This window comes from Hyla sarda, unplaced genomic scaffold (genome assembly GCF_029499605.1).
Source record: "Hyla sarda isolate aHylSar1 unplaced genomic scaffold, aHylSar1.hap1 scaffold_1784, whole genome shotgun sequence".
Lineage (NCBI taxonomy): Eukaryota > Metazoa > Chordata > Amphibia > Anura > Hylidae > Hyla > Hyla sarda.
Window position 1 is genome coordinate 21793 of NW_026608429.1, and position 21810 is coordinate 43602.

Here is a 21810-nt window from a genome sequence, read left to right on the forward strand (position 1 = left end):
TCTATACATTATCTATACTCAGAGAGTTATCACTGTTATCTGTGGTGTTACATAGGACTGCAAGTCACATCTATACATTATCTGTACTCAGAGAGTTATCACTGTGTTATCTGTGGTGTTACATAGGACTGCAGGTCACATCTATACATTATCTGTACTCAGAGAGTTATCACTGTGTTATCTGTGGTGTTACATAGGACTGCAGGTCACATCTATACATTATCTGTACTCAGAGAGTTATCACTGTGTTATCTGTGGTGTTACATAGGACTGCAGGTCACATCTATACATTATCTGTACTCAGAGAGTTATCACTGTGTTATCTGTGGTGTTACATAGGACTGCAGGTCACATCTATACATTATCTGTACTCAGAGAGTTATCACTGTGTTATCTGTGGTGTTACATAGGACTGCAGGTCACATCTATACATTATCTGTACTCAGAGAGTTATCACTGTTATCTGTGGTGTTACATAGGACTGCAGGTCACATCTATACATTATCTGTACTCACAGAGTTATCACTGTGTTATCTGTGGTGTTACATAGGACTGCAGGTCACATCTATACATTATCTGTACTCAGAGAGTTATCACTGTATTATCGGTGGTGTTACATAGGACTGCAGGTCACATCTATACATTATCTGTACTCAGAGAGTTATCACTGTTATCTGTGGTGTTACATAGGACTGCAGGTCACATCTACTACATTATCTGTACTCAGAGAGTTATCACTGTTATCTGTGGTGTTACATAGGACTGCAGGTCACATCTACTACATTATCTGTACTCAGAGAGTTATCACTGTTATCTGTGGTGTTACATAGGACTGCAGGTCACATCTATACATTATCTGTACTCAGAGAGTTATCACTGTTATATGTGGTGTTACATAGGACTGCAGGTCACATCTACTACATTATCTGTACTCATAGAGTTATCACTGTTATCTGTGGTGTTACATAGGACTGCAGGGGACATCTATGCATTATCTGTACTCAGAGAGTTATCACTGTTATATGTGGTGTTACATAGGACTGCAGGTCACATCTATACATTATCTGTACTCAGAGAGTTATCACTGTTATCTGTGGTGTTACATAGGACTGCAGGTCACATCTATACATTATCTGTACTCAGAGAGATATCACTGTTATCTGTGGTGTTACATAGGACTGCAGGTCACATCTATACATTATCTGTACTCAGAGAGTTATCACTGTGTTATCTGTGGTGTTACATAGGACTGCAGGTCACATCTACTACATTATCTGTACTCAGAGAGTTATCACTGTTATCTGTGGTGTTACATAGGACTGCAGGTCACATCTATACATTATCTGTACTCAGAGAGTTATCACTGTGTTATCTGTGGTGTTACATAGGACTGCGGGTCACATCTATACATTATCTGTACTCAGAGAGTTATCACTGTGTTATCTGTGGTGTTACACAGGACTGCAGGTCACATCTACTACATTATCTGTACTCAGAGAGTTATCACTGTTATCTGTGGTGTTACATAGGACTGCAGGTCACATCTATACATTATCTGTACTCAGAGAGTTATCACTGTGTTACCTGTGGTGTTACATAGGACTGCAGGTCACATTTATACATTATCTGTACCCAGAGAGTTATCACTGTGTTATCTGTGGTGTTACATAGGACTGCAGGTCACATCTATACATTATCTGTACTCAGAGAGTTATCACTGTGTTATCTGTGGTGTTACATAGGACTGCGGGTCACATCTATACATTATCTGTACTCAGAGAGTTATCACTGTTATCTGTGGTGTTACATAGGACTGCAGGTCACATCTATACATTATCTGTACTCAGAGAGTTATCACTGTTATCTGTGGTGTTACATAGGACTGCAGGTCACATCTATACATTATCTGTACTCAGAGAGTTATCACTGTTATCTGTGGTGTTACATAGGACTGCAGGTGACATCTATACATTATCTGTACTCAGAGAGTTATCACTGTGTTATCTGTGGTGTTACATAGGACTGCAGGTCACATCTATACATTATCTGTACTCAGAGAGTTATCACTGTGTTATCTGTGGTGTTACATAGGACTGTAGGTCACATCTATACATTATCTGTACTCAGAGAGTTATCACTCTGTTATCTGTGGTGTTACATAGGACTGCAGGTCACATCTACTACATTATCTGTACTCAGAGAGTTATCACTGTGTTATCTGTGGTGTTACATAGGACTGCAGGTCACATCTATACATCATCTGTACTCAGAGAGTTATCACTGTGTTATCTGTGGTGTTACATAGGACTGCAGGTCACATCTATACATTATCTGTACTCAGAGAGTTATCACTGTGTTATCTGTGGTGTTACATAGGACTGCAGGTCACATCTATACATTATCTGTACTCAGAGAGTTATCACTGTTATCTGTGGTGTTACATAGGACTGCAGGTCACATCTATACATTATCTGTACTCAGAGAGTTATCACTGTTATCTGTGGTGTTACATAGGACTGCAGGTCACATCTATACATTATCTGTACTCAGAGAGTTATCACTGTTATCTGTGGTGTTACATAGGACTGCAGGTCACATCTATACATTATCTGTACTCAGAGAGTTATCACTGTTATCTGTGGTGTTACATAGGACTGCAGGTCACATCTATACATTATCTGTAATCAGAGAGTTATCACTGTGTTATCTGTGGTGTTACATAGGACTGCAGGTCACATCTATACATTATCTGTACTCAGAGAGTTATCACTGTGTTATCTGTGGTGTTACATAGGACTGCAGGTCACATCTATACATTATCTGTACTCAGAGAGTTATCACTGTTATCTGTGGTGTTACATAGGACTGCAGGTCACATCTATACATTATCTGTACTCAGAGAGTTATCACTGTTATCTGTGGTGTTACATAGGACTGCAGGTCACATCTATACATTATCTGTACTCAGAGAGATATCACTGTTATCTGTAGTGTTACATAGGACTGCAGGTCACATCTATACATTATCTGTACTCAGAGAGTTATCACTGTGTTATCTGTGGTGTTACATAGGACTGCAGGTCACATCTATACATTATCTGTACTCAGAGAGTTATCACTGTGTTATCTGTGGTGTTACATAGGACTGCAGGTCACATCTATACACTATCTGTACTCAGTTATCACTGTTATCTGTGGTGTTACATAGGACTGCAGGTCACATCTATACATTATCTGTACTCAGAGAGTTATCACTGTGTTATCTGTGGTGTTACATAGGACTGCAGGTCACATCTATACATTATCTGTACTCAGAGAGTTATCACTGTGTTATCTGTGGTGTTACATAGGACTGCAGGTCACATCTATACATTATCTGTACTCAGAGAGTTATCACTGTTATCTGTGGTGTTACATAGGACTGCAGGTCACATCTATACATTATCTGTACTCAGAGAGTTATCACTGTTATCTGTGGTGTTACATAGGACTGCAGGTCACATCTATACATTATCTGTACTCAGAGAGATATCACTGTTATCTGTGGTGTTACATAGGACTGCAGGTCACATCTATACATTATCTGTACTCAGAGAGTTATCACTGTTATCTGTGGTGTTACATAGGACTGCAGGTCACATCTATACATTATCTGTACTCAGAGAGTTATCACTGTTATCTGTGGTGTTACATAGGACTGCAGGTCACATCTATACATTATCTGTACTCAGAGAGTTATCACTGTTATCTGTGGTGTTACATAGGACTGCAGGTCACATCTATACACTATCTGTACTCAGTTATCACTGTTATCTGTGGTGTTACATAGGACTGCAGGTCACATCTATACATTATCTGTACTCAGAGAGTTATCACTGTGTTATCTGTGGTGTTACATAGGACTGCAGGTCACATCTATACATTATCTGTACTCAGAGAGTTATCACTGTGTTATCTGTGGTGTTACATAGGACTGCAGGTCACATCTATACACTATCTGTACTCAGTTATCACTGTTATCTGTGGTGTTACATAGGACTGCAGGTCACATCTATACATTATCTGTACTCAGAGAGTTATCACTGTGTTATCTGTGGTGTTACATAGGACTGCAGGTCACATCTATACATTATCTGTACTCAGAGAGTTATCACTGTGTTATCTGTGGTGTTACATAGGACTGCAGGTCACATCTATACACTATCTGTACTCAGTTATCACTGTGTTATCTGTGGTGTTACATAGGACTGCAGGTCACATATATACATTATCTGTACTCAGAGAGTTATCACTGTGTTATCTGTGGTGTTACATAGGACTGCAGGTCACATCTATACATTATCTGTACTCAGAGAGTTATCACTGTTATCTTTGGTGTTACATAGGACTGCAGGTCACATCTTGTGAGTTCTCTCTATAAATCCCAGTTAACAATAGGGTTTCCTGTCGCACCCAGCTTTGCTATGCCCCTAATAATAAATGCCTTTCTCTCTTTTCTGCTCTCCAGATGGGGCTGAGTGTTAAGGATCTGTTCAGACTGGTAGAAGATTTCATAGACGCCATTGGATTCCGGATGAAGGATTTTAAGGATTCGTACCAAGTGACGGACAATCTGGGTAGGTGTGTGATGTTGTGCAGAGTGCGCCTCCCCTCAGACACCACTAGGCGGCGCTGGTCGCTCACCGGCAGCTGCTTATGTATTCAGCGCATTCTCTGCTCTGCAGTTCAGCTGCAGCAGACACCACTGCATTCAGAGAGCGCGTGCTGCGGGGATAGGCTCAGGGTGTGTGGTCAGACATGTGCAGTGTGAACAGCGTCATCCGTGTCAGCAACAATAAGTGCCGCATCCTGTATCCTACATTGTGATTACCCTCTACAGCTCTGGTCTATAACCTAGTGTTTCCCAACCAGGGTGCCTCCAGCTGTTGCAAAGCTACAACTCCCAGCATGCCCGGACAGCCAATGGCTGTCCGGACATGCTGGGAGCTGTAGTTTTGCAACAGCTGGAGGGACACAGTTTGGAGACCACTAGTCTAATGCAACTTACAGTTCTCCAGCTGTTGCAAAACTACAACTCCCAGCATGCCCGGACAGCCGTTAGCTGTCCGGGCATGCTGGGAGTTGTGGTTTTGCAACAGCTGGAGGCACTCTGGTTGGGAAACACTGCAAAACTACAGCTCCTGACATTCATCAGAAACCAATGCTGGGAGTTGTAGCTTTGCAATAGCAGGAGGGCCACAGTTCGGAGACCACTAATCTGATGCAACCTACAGTTCTCCAGCTGTTGCAAAACTACAACTCCCAGCATGCATGGACAGCCGTTTTCTGTCCGGGCATGCTGGGAGTTGTAGTTTTGCAAAAGCTGGAGATACACAGTTTGGAGACCACTAGTCTAATGCAACTTACAGTTCTCCAGCTGTTGCAGAACTACAACTCCCAGCATGCCCGGACAACAGTTTAGTTTTGCAACAGCTGGAGGCACCCTGATTGGGAATCACTGCAAAACTACAGCTCCTGACATTCATCAGAAACCAATGCTGGGAGTTGTAGTTTTGCAATAGCAGGAGGGCCACAGTTTGGAGACCACTAGTCTAATGCAACCGACAGTTCTCCAGCTGTTGCAAAACTACAACTCCCAGCATGCATGGACAGCCGTTTTCTGTCCGGGCATGCTGGGAGTTGTAGTTTTGCAAGAGCTGGAGATACACAGTTTGGAGACCACTAGTCTAATGCAACTTACAGTTCTCCAGCTGTTGCAGAACTACAACTCCCAGCATGCCCGGACAACAGTTTAGTTTTGCAACAGCTGGAGGCACCCTGATTGGGAATCACTGCAAAACTACAGCTCCTGACATTCATCAGAAACCAATGCTGGGAGTTGTAGTTTTGCAATAGCAGGAGGGCCACAGTTTGGAGACCACTAGTCTAATGCAACCTACAGTTCTCCAGCTGTTGCAAAACTACAACTCCCAGCATGTGTGGACAGACGTTTTCTGTCTGGGCATGCTGGGAGTTGTAGTTTTGCAATAGCAGGAGGGCCACAGTTTGGAGACCACTAGCCTACAGTTCTCCAGCTGTTGCCAAACTACAACTCCAAGCATACACGGACAGCCGTTTTCTGTCCGGGCATGCTGGCAGGTGTAGTTTTGCAAGAGCTGGAGATACACAGTTTGGAGACCACTAGTCTAATGCAACTTACAGTTCTCCAGCTGTTGCAAAACTACAACTCCCAGCATGCCCGGACAACAGTTCAGTTTTGCAACAGCTGGAGATACACAGTTTGGAGACCACTAGTCTAATGCAACTTACAGTTCTCCAGCTGTTGCAAAACTACAACTCCCAGCATGCCCGGACAGCCAACGGCTGTCCGGGCATGCTGGGAGTTGTAGTTTTGCAACAGCTGGAGGCACCCTGGTTGGGAAATACTTCAAAACTACCGCTCCTGACATGCATGGGCAACCAATGATGGTAGCTGTAGTTTTGCACCTGCAGGAGCACAACTTAGGGTATATTTGGGCCCCCAAAGCAGTGTGTTCCAACCCTGTCGCTGGCACGCCCCATTTAGGTAGGACCTGCATGTAGGTAGGTTTCCTTCTGTAGGTCGCTTGCCCCCTATAGGTTGCCTGCCTCCTTGTAAGTAGGACCCCCTGTAGGTATGTCGCCCTGTAGGTAGGACTGCAATGCGTTACACTGCACAGGCGCAGTGGAGGAGGCAGAATGACGTGTATGGTCACATGATCCCCCTATAGGTCGCCATGAGGAGAAAGAAATGATCAAACTATCATTTTTTTTTTTTTTTTTTTGAACAGTGAGAGACAGAATGACAAAATAAATCCTGAACAACACGTCACATAGGTTATGATTACATTTGTATTTTGCGCAGTGAAATCAGTATTTGGAATCCGATTGATTGATTCTGTGGACAGGTGCCTTTTATACAGGTAACAAGCTGAGATTAGGAGCACTCTCTTAAAGGTGTACTCAACTGGTGCAAGAAAGATAAACAGATTTGAAAATTACTTCTGTTTAAAAATCTTTATCCTTCCAGTACTTATTAGCTGCTTTATACTACAGAGGAAGTTCTTTTCTTTTTGGGTTTCTTTTATTTGTCTGACCACAGTGCTCTCCGCTGACGCCTCTGTCCATGTCAGGAACTGTCCAGAGCAGGAGAGGTTTGCTATGGAGATAAGCTTCTAATCTGGACAGTTCTTAAAATGGACAGAAGTGTCAGCAGAGAGCACTGTGGACGGGAAAAAAAAGGAATCCAAAAAGAAAGGAACTTTGTCTGTAGTATAAAGCAGCTAATAAGTACCGGAAGGATAAAGATTTTTAAATAGAAATAGTTTACAAATCTGTTTAACTTTCTAGCACCAGTTGATTAAAAAAAAAAATATATATATATATATATATATATATATATATATATATAAAATTACAGACCGATCATTTCTTTGTCAGCGCAAATGTACAAAATTATCAGTTGATCGGATACTTTTTCCCTTCGCCATAGTGTTTAGGGAGGGTGTTACAGGTAGGTTACCCATGTAAATGGACCTTCACAGGACACTTCTCCCATTAAAATTGTACAACTCCCGATGATGGACAAGTAATTAAAGGGGTATTCCAGGCAAAAACTTTTTTTTATATATATGAACTGGCTCCGGAAAGTTAAACAGATTTGTAAATTGCTTCTATAAAAAAATCTTAATCCTTCCAGAACTTTTTAGCTGCTGAATACTACATAGCAAATTATTTTCTTTTTGGAACACAGAGCTCTCTGCTGACATCATGACCACAGTGCTCTCTGCTGACATCTTTGTCCATTTTAGTAACTGTCCAGATCAGCATATGTTTTCTATGGGGATTTTCTCCTACTCTGGACAGTTCTTAAAATGGACAGAGACGTCAGCAGAGAGCACTGTGGTCATGATGTCAGCAGAGAGCTCTGTGTTCCAAAAAGAAAAGAATTTCCTCTGTAGTATTCAGCAGCTAATAAGTACTGGAAGGATTAAGATTTTTTTAATAGAAGTAATTTACAAATCTGTTTAACTTTCTGGCACCAGTTGATTAAAAAAATAAATAAATAAAGTTTTCCAAGGGAGTACCCCTTTAAGTTACAGCTTGTTTGTTAGCTTTCGGTAGGGGCGGGGGAGCAGTGTATCCCAGGATGGTCCAGGTCTGGCGCTCTGCAGTTGTTGATTGGGCGTTTTAAATTAAAAAAAATCTATAATAATAATAATAATAATAATAATAATAATAATAAAATGTGTCTGTTATGTTTAAGTTTATGGGAAAAAAGGGGGGTATAGGGGTTGAGCTTTTGTTTACAGCAGGGTGCTTTCTACCATCAGCATTTTGTGTTTGCATAATTTATAAAAAAAAAATAATAATAATATTAAAATAAAATTATATATATATATATTTGGTAGTTATTTTAGGTTTCGGTTTCGTGCGGGTTTGCAGCGGGTCGTAAGTTGTTTTGCTAATATGTTTTATCACAGTTATTTGTCAGGCGTTTGCTATATTCACTCCGTTAGCGAACGTTTACAGCTTGTTCTTGGCTCAGGTGGGTCAGGTTGTGGTTTCGAGCTACCCCCCCCCCCCCCCATCTTACTTCCATGTTATCACTCACGTATGGGGTACACCTGTTCTGGGGGTGTCGGCTTACCTGGCACGGGTTGCAGATGTCCCAATTCCTCACTTGCATGTTTTTCTCCGTTTCACTTTCACTTAGTGGGGCACACTGACATTCACTTCCTATTTCAGCAATACCTAGTTTCGGGCCTGCCTCGCCAGGTTTCAGGTGTTGGGCACGTTTGTTTTTATATTTCGTTCGTTTTCATATTTTGACTGTGTATTTCTGTATTGCCAGTCACGTTTTCAGGTTGTGGGTACACTGTGTTGCTGTTACTGACACGTCATCAGAGCAACACACATAGGTAGTTTATACCTCTCTTAATCTGTCACGGTCAGGATTTGAGGATATACTATGTTCTATTGTTCCTCTCCCGTTTCTCAAGACAATAGTTTATTAGCACATAGGACGGCGTATACCTGTTTTGTCAGTCACGTCTACAGGCTTGGGGTACACAGTCGCTTATTGTTCCTGACTCATCTTCAGAGCAGCATGTTGCATACCCGTTATATCTGTCTCGTCTTTCAGCTGGGATGCAATGCAGTTGTTGTTTCTGACACGCCTTTCAGTTACAATGACAATCAGTTAGTTGGGTGGCGGTGTGTTTCTGGTTGAAAGCTTTGTCTGGTTTGGGGGAGATGCTCGAGTGCTTGACTCACAGTTAGGTTCCGGTTCTCCCTCCACGCATGTTTCCATCTGGCCTGTCCTTTGGGGCCTTCCGTTAAAGGGGTACTCCGTTGCTCAGGGTTTGGAACATACTTTTCCGAATGCTGGAGCTGGCGCCGGGAGCTTGTGACTTCATAGCCCAGCCCCCTCACAACGTCACACCCCGCCCCCTCAATGCAAGCCTAAGGGAGGGAACGTGATAGCTGTCATGCCCCCTCCCATAGACATGCATTGAGGGGGCGGTGTGATATCATAAGGGGGCGGGGCTTTGACGTCACAAGCTCCCGCCGGCTCCAGCAGGCTCCAGAACAGTTTGTTCCAAACGCTGAGCAGCGGAGTACCCATTTAATCGCAGCCTGTTTCTGTTTAGGTCGAGCTTGTGGTGGATTCGCTTTGCTTTCCATTTCTGCAGTTACTGGTCAGGTCAGTATTTCTGCTGGTTCGTATTTGTCACGTTTCTGTCATTGGGTCGCTCATGGCCTCCAGTTTTAATTCTTACAGGTCTGCTTCTATATTACTATGTCACACGGGTCGGGCATTGAAAAAGCTCTTTCCATCCCTGAGACTCACTCCAGGGTTTCTGGGGATGCGTCTTCTTACCGCTTCTGGACTATCTCGTGACTAATGGAGGAGCTTCACGACCGAGGGACTCCCTTTCCTGCTACTGCCAAAAAGGCGGAACTTTACAGGTTATTGATGGCTTAGCCCGAAGCATGGAGAAGAATGGTCCCCAGGGGTCGGCTGTACCTATTGTCGTACCTGTAATTCCTTCCCAAGTGTCTGGGGCAGGTAGGGTTCCGGGTTCCCAAGATGTTGCCCCAGCTTACTATGTCTTCTATCTGTAAGGATATCTTAGATGGGAAGGATGTAAATTTAGCGTCACTTCTGATCGCTTCTCATGATGTTACTGACTCCAAGACAGTTACATGCGGAGAAGTCTCGGTAGTCTTCAAAAGAAAAGACACCAGGCTCAATCGTAACCTCACCAGTCAGGAATTTGTCCTTAGTATGTACAGGGATGGGGTTTGCTCTGTTAATCCGGAGAGAATGGAGGAGATGGATTTATACTTGTTCAAGGTGTCGGAGTTGGCATATAAGTACGGTGGGACGGCTTTTTACGACTACCACAAATCGTTCTCGGCCATGGAGGCTGCCGCACTTACTCAGTTTAACCTAGTTACTAATTGGGCGATTCTTGACACGAGCTGTTTTGTCGCCATTTTGCAGGCTTGAAAGCACCTACCTGTACAACCTGCCGGTCTATCTCCCATACAGCTCTTTGGTGCAATTACGGGGGTTTTCATGGTGATACTTCCGGTAAGAGCGGTGGCAGTAAAGTGCCAGCTACAGTGGATAGGTTAGGGCGCCCTGTCCATTATTTAGGTAAAAGCCAGTTGGGTAACAACTACAACCGAGCCTCATGTTATTACAGCCAGTGCCGGCTCCTCCATGTCTGCTTGGGATGTTTCCGAGCTCACCCCCGCACGGCTTGTCCACAGAAATCCACGGCCACGTGACTAGACCCATTTAATGTCCAATTGTTGGCCATAGTACTGTCTCTCTCTATATTAGACGTCTCTGCTCACCTGTCTCTCTCTCTCTCTATATTAAAAATGTTTTTGCCCGGAATACCCCTTTAAGTTACTGCTGGTTAAAAAAGATCTGTGGAAGTTGTATGGGGTCAAATGGCTGTGACAGTATTATTTTGCTAATAAGTTAACGTTCGGGTCCAAGAGCAGCCCGCGGTTGTTTGACCAGCCTGCCAGCGCTCTGCACCGGGCTTTGCAGCATGAGTCGGGTTGTTATTTTTTTCTTCATTATTTAGATGATTTTTTACTCTTAGAACCTCCTCATGTAGTCCCTTCAAATCTAGTTGCCTTGTAGAAACTGTTTGCTCAGTTAGGGGTTCCTGTGTCACTGCCGTCACGCCCCCTCGCATAGACTTGCATGGAGGAGGCGGGGTGTGACATCATGAGGGGGTGGGGCAATGACGTCACAAGCTCCCGATGCCAGCTCCAGTGTTCGGAACAGTTAGCAGCGGAGTACCCCTTTAAGTGGCAGCGCAACCATTTTCTTTAATCCAATACGAAAAGACAGGGGTTCCATCTCCACCAAAAAATTGTTAAAAATAGGTAACTTTAATTCATATCATACTAAAAAAATGATGAAAGGAAAACACACATAACAAAAAAGTGCTCTAGTGAATTAAAAACCCATGTCCACAGACGCGTTTCGAACAAATATGTTCTTAATCATGGCATATGCCATGATTAAGAACATATTTGTTCAAAACGCGTCGGTGGAAGTGGGTTTTTAACTCACTAGAGCACTTTTTTGTTATGTGTGTTTTCCTTTCATCATTTTTTTAATATGATATGAATTAAAGTTACCTATTTTTAACTATTTTTTGGTGGAGCTGGAACCCCTGTCTTTTTGTATTGGATTGTATGAACCAAGGATATGGCTTGGCTCTTGTTTCCTGTTCTCCCTGCAAATGGACATCTTCTCCTTTTTATATTCTGGCAAATGGTGAGCTGAAAGTACGAACCTTTTTTTTTCTTTTTCGTAACATTTTATTTAATGTTTAACGTCCACTAAAACTTCCAAGTCAGGTGCCGAGATGAAGTGATGCCCGGTCACCGTTCTGAATTCTTTACTGCAATTTATTGGTAATTCAACCGTTGATAGCCTGTTGCTGCCTTTCCCTGTGGCTACATTGACTACTAGTTATTTTGTTAAATGGGTACTCCGATGGAAAACTTTTTTTTTAAATAAACTGGTGCCAGAAAGTTAAACAGATTTGTAAATTACTTCTGTTAAAAAATCTTAATCCTTCCAGCACTTATTAGCTGCTGAATACTATAGAGGAAATTATTTTCTTTTTGGAACACAGAGCTCTCTGCTGACATCATAAGCAGAGTGCTCTCTGCTGACACCTCTGCTTCCTTTCCAATGATGAGTGGCAGCGGCCATATTCGAATTCGCGATATTTCGCAAATATATTGGCAATTATTTGTCCTATGTTCACGAAATTCGCATATTCTCTATGTTCGTTCACTTTTTTTTTTGCATAAAAATTTGCATGTGAAAAAAACCTGAATATTCGTCATTATGAATATACAGCACTATATTCTAAATATTCACAAAATCGTAAAGTGCCGATATTCGCGATATAAAATTTTCATTACAAATATTCGTGCTCAACACTATGCTTTCCTACTGTGGTGTATTTGATGCCGTCTACAGGTGTGCTCCCATGCACGGCTTATGGCACACATCAAGCCACTGGTTTGTATGGTGTTTTGTTGTTGTTTACCGGTATGTATCCATTATGATAGCCATGACCACAAACCGCTATTTTTAATCTAACATCTCCGACGTGTTTTGAATCTGACTTGACTTCTTCAGGGATTCATAATGATCATGCAGTATTTTTACACTGGACATAAGGATTGTAAAAATAAAAGAGTTTAACCCAGAATCGCCATCTCATCTGTGCCCAGGGTCTGGAGTACCTAGAATTTTCTATTTTCTCCCTTGGTGGAATAAATCTCCCAGAAATGTATTTATTCAAGCGATCTCACGTCTGACGCTAAAAATGAATACAAATAGTTTACTTATCTGCTTAATGCTTTATTCCAGAAGCTGCATAATGCAGTAAGTTGGTTTGGCCAAAGTTCACTTAGCTGAATGGGGAAACAGGGATAAGCCACTGCCAGACACCTCTGGGGGCAGCTTATCCTTCTGAGGATAGAAATATAAAATGTTGACCAAACTGTGCACCGAACTGCGGACCTCCAGCTGTTGCAACGCTACAACTACCAGCATGCCCAGAGAGGAGTCGGGGAAGAGTTAGGAGGACCCTATATATATTAGACCAGTGGTCTTCAAACTGTGGACCTCCAGCTGTTGCAAAACCACAACTCCCAGCATCCCAGGATAGCCAACTCTGATGACCTGATGCATACTTTTGCTTTTCCCTTTCTTTCTTTGTATTGGTAGGTGCGGGAAGTGTTGATCATGGTTGTCCAAAAGCCTTTCCCTATAACAGTGTTTTCCTATTGGTGTGTAATGTAATTCAAATTTGTGATATTTTGCGAATATATGGATGAATATTCGTAATATGTTCGTGAAATTCGCATATTCGCTATGTTCGTTCCCTTTTATTTTCATGCAAAAATTTGTAATGAAATTATATATTTCATATAAAAGAAGGGAGGGATCAGTGTCCCCTGGAAGTGACAATTTTTGTTTATATTTGCATATTCGCATATACAAAATATTCGTGCTCCACACCATCATTACGTAGATATATCGGTATATTCAAATTTTTCGCGAAATCGCAAAGTGCCAATATTTGCGGTAAAAATTTCCATTTTGAATATTCAACACTATTGTTGTGCATCCAGCTGTTGCAAAACTACAACACCCAGCATGCCCGGACAGCTAAAGAATATTTGTGGTAAAAATTAGCATTTCAAATATTTGCGCTCAACACTATTGATATGCATCCAACTGTTGCAAAACTAAAACACCCAGTATGCCCGGACAGCCAAAGGCTGTCCGGGCATGCTGAGAGTTGTAGTTTTGCAACAGCTGGAGACACATTGGTTGAGAAACACTGTTCTATATGAATGATGACCTCTTGACTCTCTGTTGACTTTGGATGTCAGAGGAGAGACAGGTTGGGCAAGTGTCCCTCTGCAGAATACATGTACGAGTATATGCTGATATGCTGTCCGGGCATGCTGGGAATTGTATTTTTGCAACAACTGGAGGCACATTGGTTGGGAAACACTGCTCTATATGAATGATGACCTCTCAACTCTTTGTTGAACATGGATGTCAGAGGAGAGAAAGGTTGGGCAAGTGTCCCTCTGCGGAATACATGTACGAGAATATGCTGATATGCTGTCCGGGCATGCTGGGAATTGTATTTTTGCAACAACTGGAGGCACATTGGTTGGGAAACACTGGTCTATATGTATGATGGCCTCTCAACTCTTTGTTGAACGTCGATGTCAGAGGAGAGAAAGGTTGGGCAAGTGTCCCTCTGCAGAATACATGTACAAGTATGCGCTGTCTGGGCATGCTGGTCGTTTTTGAACAGCTGGAGGTCCACAAATTGAAGACCACTGTATTACATGGTACATATGCAAATTAGTATACTACTTATTTTTTTCCATGAAAATAAATAAATAAATCTCCGAAAATTAAGGACATTATACGAAAAATTCAGCAATGCCCGAGGACAGTTAGGAGAGTCACGGCTAATGAAAATTGGAGGGAGATGCAAGATGGTACAGAATATAATTTATTCATTTAATCAAAATGGAGCTGAAGGCGGGTGCGGGCTGAATAACAGTCTACCCGAAATGTGGTAAACAAGATGGAGATGTATTATACTGTCCGGGGAATGTTATTATACTCCAGTATTATGGACGGACAGAAAGGGTCTCATTAGGGACATTTGTAAATTGGACGTTCCCCCCCCCCCCCCACCCCCCCACTATTCTTCTTCTTCTTTTGTCAATAAGAGCCGAGATTTATTGGTCATCAGGAGGTGCAGAGCGGGATGAACGCCGTCACTTAGTCATCCTAGCAACAAACAAGGCTTCGCCTAATCACCAGGTGTCCAGGAACGGCTGCTCGTCGCCTCCGTAAAGGACATTTTTGGGTTTTAATGAGATTCGCAACATTAAGATAAATTAAGGGAGGAAAGAGCAAAACATAAGTTACTTTTACTGCAGTTCTGTTCTGGAAGGAAGAGGTGGGTGAGAAGTGAGAGGTGGCTTTTTATTTTGCAAATTTATAAAAGATGGCGACCAAACCTATCGAAGTGTTTAGAGCTGGTACAGAGGGAGGTGGGGGAGGGGGGGTGAAAATGGAGACAATTTGTTTCAGTAAAAATACTCAGGATACAAGCATGGATGGATACGGGGATGGAGACAGGGACAGGGACAGAGACAGGGACAGGGACAGAGACAGGGACAGGGACAGAGACAGGGACAGAGAAATGGACAGAGACAGGGACAGAGACAGGGACAGAGACAGGGACAAAGACAGAGACGGACAAAGACAGGGACAGGAACAGGGACAGAGACAGGAACAGGGACAGAGACAGGGATAGGAACAGGGACAGAGACAGGAAAAGGGACAGAGACAGGGATAGGAACAGGGACAGAGACAGGAAAAGGGACAGAGACAGGGACAGGGACAGAGACAGGGACAAAGACAGGGACAGAGACAGGAACAGAGACAGGAACAGAGACAGGGACAGGGACAGAGACAGGGACAGAGAAAGGAACAGGGACAAAGACAGGAACAGGGACAGGAACAGGGACAGGAACAGGGACAAAGACAGGGACAGAGACAGGGATTGATACGGGGACAGAGACAGGGATTGATACAGGGACTGATACGGGGACAGATAAAAGGAAAAATACAGGGCTGGACACAGGATCAGATATGGGGACAAATAAAAGGAAAAATACAGTGCTGGATACAGGGTCAGATACAGGGACAGATATGGGGACAAATACAGTGCTGGATACAGGGTTAGATACGCTGAGGTCCTATACAGAAACAGCTTTAGGGGCAGATGCAGGGACAGATATAGGGTCACATACAGGGACAGATATAGATTAAAGTACAGGGACAGATATAGGGAGAGATACAGGGACAGTCTTATGTTAGATAATGCCCTATGTAGTATGCTCTTTTAGCACACTTTTTTATTGTGTTAACAGGATTGTAAGAATTAAGACCTTCACATGCGGTGGCTGTTTTATAGGGGCCCATAGTCTAGATCTAGTAGACAACCCATCCAGGGAGTGTCTAGAATTTATATTCTCTTCTTCGTCAGACATTCTTCTTTGTCATGTGTACGATGGCCTCTTGACTCTTTGTTGACTGCGATAGAGGAGAGGCCATGTCAGAGGAGAGAAGGGTTGGGCAAGTGTCCCCCTGCGGAATACATGTAGGAGTATATGCTGTCCGGGCATGCTGGGAGCTGTAGTTTTGCAACAGCTGGAGGCACATTGGTTGGGAAACAATGCTCTATGTGTACGATGACCTCTTAATTCTTTGTTGACTCTGGATGTCAGAGGAGAGAACGGTTGGGCAAGTGTCTTCCTGCAGAATACATATACGAGTATATGCTGTCTGGGCATGCTGGGTGTTGTAGTTTTGCATGAGTGATTGTTACATTTGGTGTCAGCTTCCTGGTTGACTGTTTTATTTTCTTTTTTTTAGCTGAAGATAATCTTGTACACTTCCCAGTTATTAAGGCAAAAATAACTTTATTCACCATAAATTGGTTTCTGGCCAAACTGGCCCCAGAACTGAGATTTCTCCAAGTCCCCGAGAACACGAGTGAATGATATCACCGGTCCCTTCATTTAGTCGCTCGGCCCACATTTGTTGTTGTAGCAGAGACGTGTTTGCAATGATCCCTTGATAAATCTTTCTTACTTTGCTCCACCACTCGGCACTTTATATACATTGCTCTCATACATCATTCATGTAGAACATTAGACACATATTATATTTCTCCCGTATACACCCTGACAGTGAATAGCGCCCTCCGTATCCAGAAAGCAACATAAACAAGTCCATTTAAATAAATCATGAGACTCTACGCCACATCTCTCCTCTCTCCTATTCCACTTTAGCGTTCGCCGTAAACAACAATTAATGGCGGACTGAGGAAACAAAGGATTTACGAAACATCCCTGGTAGGTGTTCTTGGGTTTGGGACATAATCTGTACGCTCCCTGATGACGTCCCAAAGATCTGTTCCCACACGGGTTACTTAACTTATTAGGTTCCATATTTACACCCTAAGATGGTTTTAATACATCTGTTCTTATTTACTGCCTTCAGCTGTTGCAAAACTAAAACTCCCAGCATTCCCGGACAGCATCTACATGTATTCTGCAGAGGGACACTTGCCCAACACTTCTCTCCTCTGACATCCAGAGTTAACAAAGAGTCAAGAGGCCATCATACACATAGAACAGTGTTTTCCAACAATGTGCCTCCAGCTGTTGAAAAACTTCAACTCCCAGCATGCCCAGACAGCAAATACTCGTACATTAATTCTGCAGGGGGACACTTGCCCAACCCTTCTCTTCTCTCACATCCAGATTCAACAAAGAGTTGAGATTACATTGTGTACATTGTACAGTGTTTCCCAACCAATGGGCCTCCAGCTGTTGCAAGACTACAACTTCCAGTATACCCAGAAAACATATATACATGTATTTCGTAGGGGGACACTTGTCCAACTTTTCTCTCCTCTGACATCCAGAGTCAACAAAGAATTGAGAGGCCATTGTACACATGGAACAGTTTTTCCCAATCAATGTGCCTCCAACTGTTGCAAAACTACAACTTCCAGCATGCCCAGAAAGCATATACATACATTCTGCAGGGGGGCACTTGCCCAACCAGTCTTTCCTCTGACATCCAGGGTCAACACACAGTCGAGAGGTTATTGTACACATAGAACAGTGTTTCCCAACCAATGTGCCTCCAGCTGTTGCAAAACTACAACTCACAGCATATACTCGTACATGTTTTCTTCAGGGGGACATATGTCCAACCTCTTCTCTTTTCTGACATCCAGACTCAACAATGAGTCGAAAGGTCATCATACACATAGAACAGTGTTTGCCAACCAATGTACCTCCAGCTGTTGCAAAACTTCAACTTCCAGCATGCCTGGACAGCATATACATGTATTCTGCAGAAAGGCTTTTGCCTAACCGGTCTCTCCTCTGACATCTGCAGTCAACACAAAGTCAAGAGGTTATTGTACACATAGAACATACAAAACCACAATTCCCAGCATGACCAGACAGTATATACTTAAACATGTGTTATGCAGGGAGACACTTGCCCAACCCGTCTCTTCTCTGGCATCCGTAGTCAACAAAGAGTCAAGAGGCCATCGTACAAAAAGAAACATTTTTCCTAACCAATATGCCTTCAGCTGTTATCAAACAACAACTCCCAGCATTCCCGGACAGCATATACTCGTACATGTATTCTGCAGGGGGACACTTTTCCAACCCTTCTCCTCTCTGACATCCTGAGTCAACAAAAATTTGAGAGGTCATCATACACATAGAAAAGTGTTTCCCAACCAATGTGCCTCCAGCTGTTATAAAACTGCAATTCCCAGCATTCCCAGACAGCACATACTCGTACATGTTTTCTGCAGGGGGACACTTGCCCAACCCTTCTCCTCTCTGACATCCAGAGTCAACAAAAATTTGAGAGGTCATCATACACATAGAAAAGTGTTTCCCAACCAATGTGCCTTCAGCTGTTGCAAAACTACAACTCCCAGCATGCCCGGACAGCCAAAGGCTGTCCGGGCATGCTGGAAGTTATAGTTTTGCAACAACCATAACTTTTAGACAAACTTTTAATATAAAGTCCCTCATGGACTTCCTTAATATTCCTCTCTGAAGACCTATATAGGACATTTCACAATCCTCTGATCTCGTACCTGCAGAACCGGATCTGATGAGTTCTTTCATTTTCTTTCCAGTTTTGAGCATCTACAAGCGTCCAGGAAACAACCCCACGGACATCAGTTTCCCCATGAAGGGCTGGAGAGGAATGGTGGAATGGGCACGGAACTCTGAAGATAAAGTCTCAGTCTCTAAAAGCCTCCTCTCCTCAGAAGACTCAGGTAAAGTGACACCAGAAGCCTAACCCTGATATGGCCAGACACATTATATAATTGTCAGGTTAACCCAATGATATTAACGAAACTGAGCAAGTATCAAGTGTATATGGAGGTCTCCCAGTCCTTTTGTTTTAAGTCAGATAAGCTGCAGCTACCGGTGTCTGGCAGCAGCCAACCTTTACTTTTACTGAAAACATCTGCATGGTTGGCCAAGCGACATGTTAATGGGGGAAAGGAGGTTTGGTTAGATAGCTACAAGCTAAACTGTAGGGGAAATGGATTATTCAACTACTTTGAACATATATATATATATATATATATATATATATATATATATATAGTATAAATGTATATTTTATACTTCAGACATTTGTCTCAGTACTTCAATCCTTCCACAATTTTTTTAATAATATATAAAAGATAATATAACTACTATAATACTGCTCCTATATACAATAATATAACTACTATAATACTGCTCCTATATACAATAATATAACTACTATAATACTGCTCCTATATACAAGAATATAACTACTATAATACTGCTCCTATATACAAGAATATAACTACTATAATACTGCTCCTATATACAATAATATAACTACTATAATACTGCTCCTATATACAATAATATAACTACTATAATACTGACTCCTATATACAAGAATATAACTACTATAATACTGCTCCTATATACAAGAATATAACTACTATAATACTGCCCCCTATATACAAGAATATAACTACTATAATACTGCTCCTATATACAATAATATAACTACTATAATACTGCTCCTATATACAATAATATAACTACTATAATACTGACTCCTATATACAAGAATATAACTACTATAATACTGCTCCTATATACAAGAATATAACTACTATAATACTGCTCCTATATACAAGAATATAACTACTATAATACTGATCCTATATACAAGAATATAACTACTATAATACTGCTCCTATATACAAGAATATAACTACTATAATACTGTCCCTATATACAAGAATATAACTACTATAATACTGCTCCTATATACAAGAATATAACTACTATAATACTGCTCCTATATACAAGAATATAACTACTATAATACTGCTCCTATATACAAGAATATAACTACTATAATACTGCCCCCTATGTACAAGAATATAACTACTATAATACTGATCCTATATACAAGAATATGACTACTATAATACTGATCCTATATACAAGAATATAACTACTATAATACTGCTCCTATATACAAGAATATAACTACTATAATACTGCTCCTATATACAAGAATATAACTACTATAATACTGTCCCTATATACAAGAATATAACTACTATAATAATGCTCCTATATACAAGAATATAACTACTATAATACTGCCTCCTATATACAAGAATATAACTACTATAATACTGCTCCTATATACAAGAATATAACTACTATAATACTGCTCCTATATACAAGAATATAACTACTATAATACTGCCTCCTATATACAAGAATATAACTACTATAATACTGATCCTATATACAAGAATATAACTACTATAATACTGATCCTATATACAAGAATATAACTACTATAATGCTGTCCCCTATATACAAGAATATAACTACTACAATACTGCCTCCTATATACAAGAATATAACTACTATAATACTGATCCTATATACAAGAATATGACTACTATAATACTGATCCTATATACAAGAATATGACTACTATAATACTGAACCTATATACAAGAATATAACTACTATAATACTGCTCCTATATACAAGAATATAACTACTATAATACTGCCCCCTATATACAAGAATATAACTACTATAATACTGATCCTATATACAAGAATATGACTACTATAATACTGATCCTATATACAAGAATATAACTACTATAATACTGCCCCTTATATACAAGAATATAACTACTATAATACTGATCCTATATACAAGAATATGACTACTATAATACTGATCCTATATACAAGAATATAACTACTATAATACTGCCTCCTATATACAAGAATATAACTACTATAATACTGCTCCTATAAACAAGAATATAACTACTATAATACTGCTCCTATATACAAGAATATAACTACTATAATACTGCTCCTATATACAAGAATATAACTACTATAATACTGCTCCTATATACAAGAATATAACTACTATAATACTGTTCCAATATACAAGAATATAATTACTATAATGCTGCTCCTATATACAAGAATATAATTACTATAATACTGCTCCTATATACAAGAATATAACTACTATAATACTGCTCCTATATACAAGAATATAACTACTATAATACTGCTCCTATATACAGGAATATACCTACTATAATATTGCTCCTATATACAAGAATATAACTACTATAATACTGCTCCTATATACAAGAATATGACTACTATAATACTGCTCCTATATACAAGAATATAACTACTATAATACTGCTCCTATATACAAGAATATGACTACTATAATACTGCTCCTATATACAAGAATATGACTACTATAATACTGCTCCTATATACAAGAATATAACTACTATAATACTGCTCCTATATACAAGAATATAACTACTATAATACTGCTCCCTATATACAAGAATATATCTTCTATAATACTGCTCCTATATACAAGAATATATCTACTATAATACTGCCTCCTATATACAAGAATATAACTACTATAATACTGCTCCTATATACAAGAATATAACTACTATAATACTGCTCCCTATATACAAGAATATATCTACTATAATACTGCTCCTAT

General features: G+C 40.9%; 1 protein-coding gene across 1 annotated transcript in view; it reads left to right on the plus strand.

The window, feature by feature from the left end:
* Positions 1-4507: 4507 nt before the first annotated feature.
* LOC130313823 (adhesion G protein-coupled receptor B1-like) overlaps positions 4508-21810 on the plus strand; it is a gene marked incomplete at both ends in the record, with an annotated part of 32318 nt that continues 15015 nt past the window's right edge. Inside the window, 2 exons of the mRNA XM_056552668.1 lie at positions 4508-4616; positions 18861-19004. Of these exons, the coding sequence (XP_056408643.1) occupies positions 4508-4616; positions 18861-19004 (253 nt within the window). The remainder of the gene's footprint in view (positions 4617-18860; positions 19005-21810) is intronic.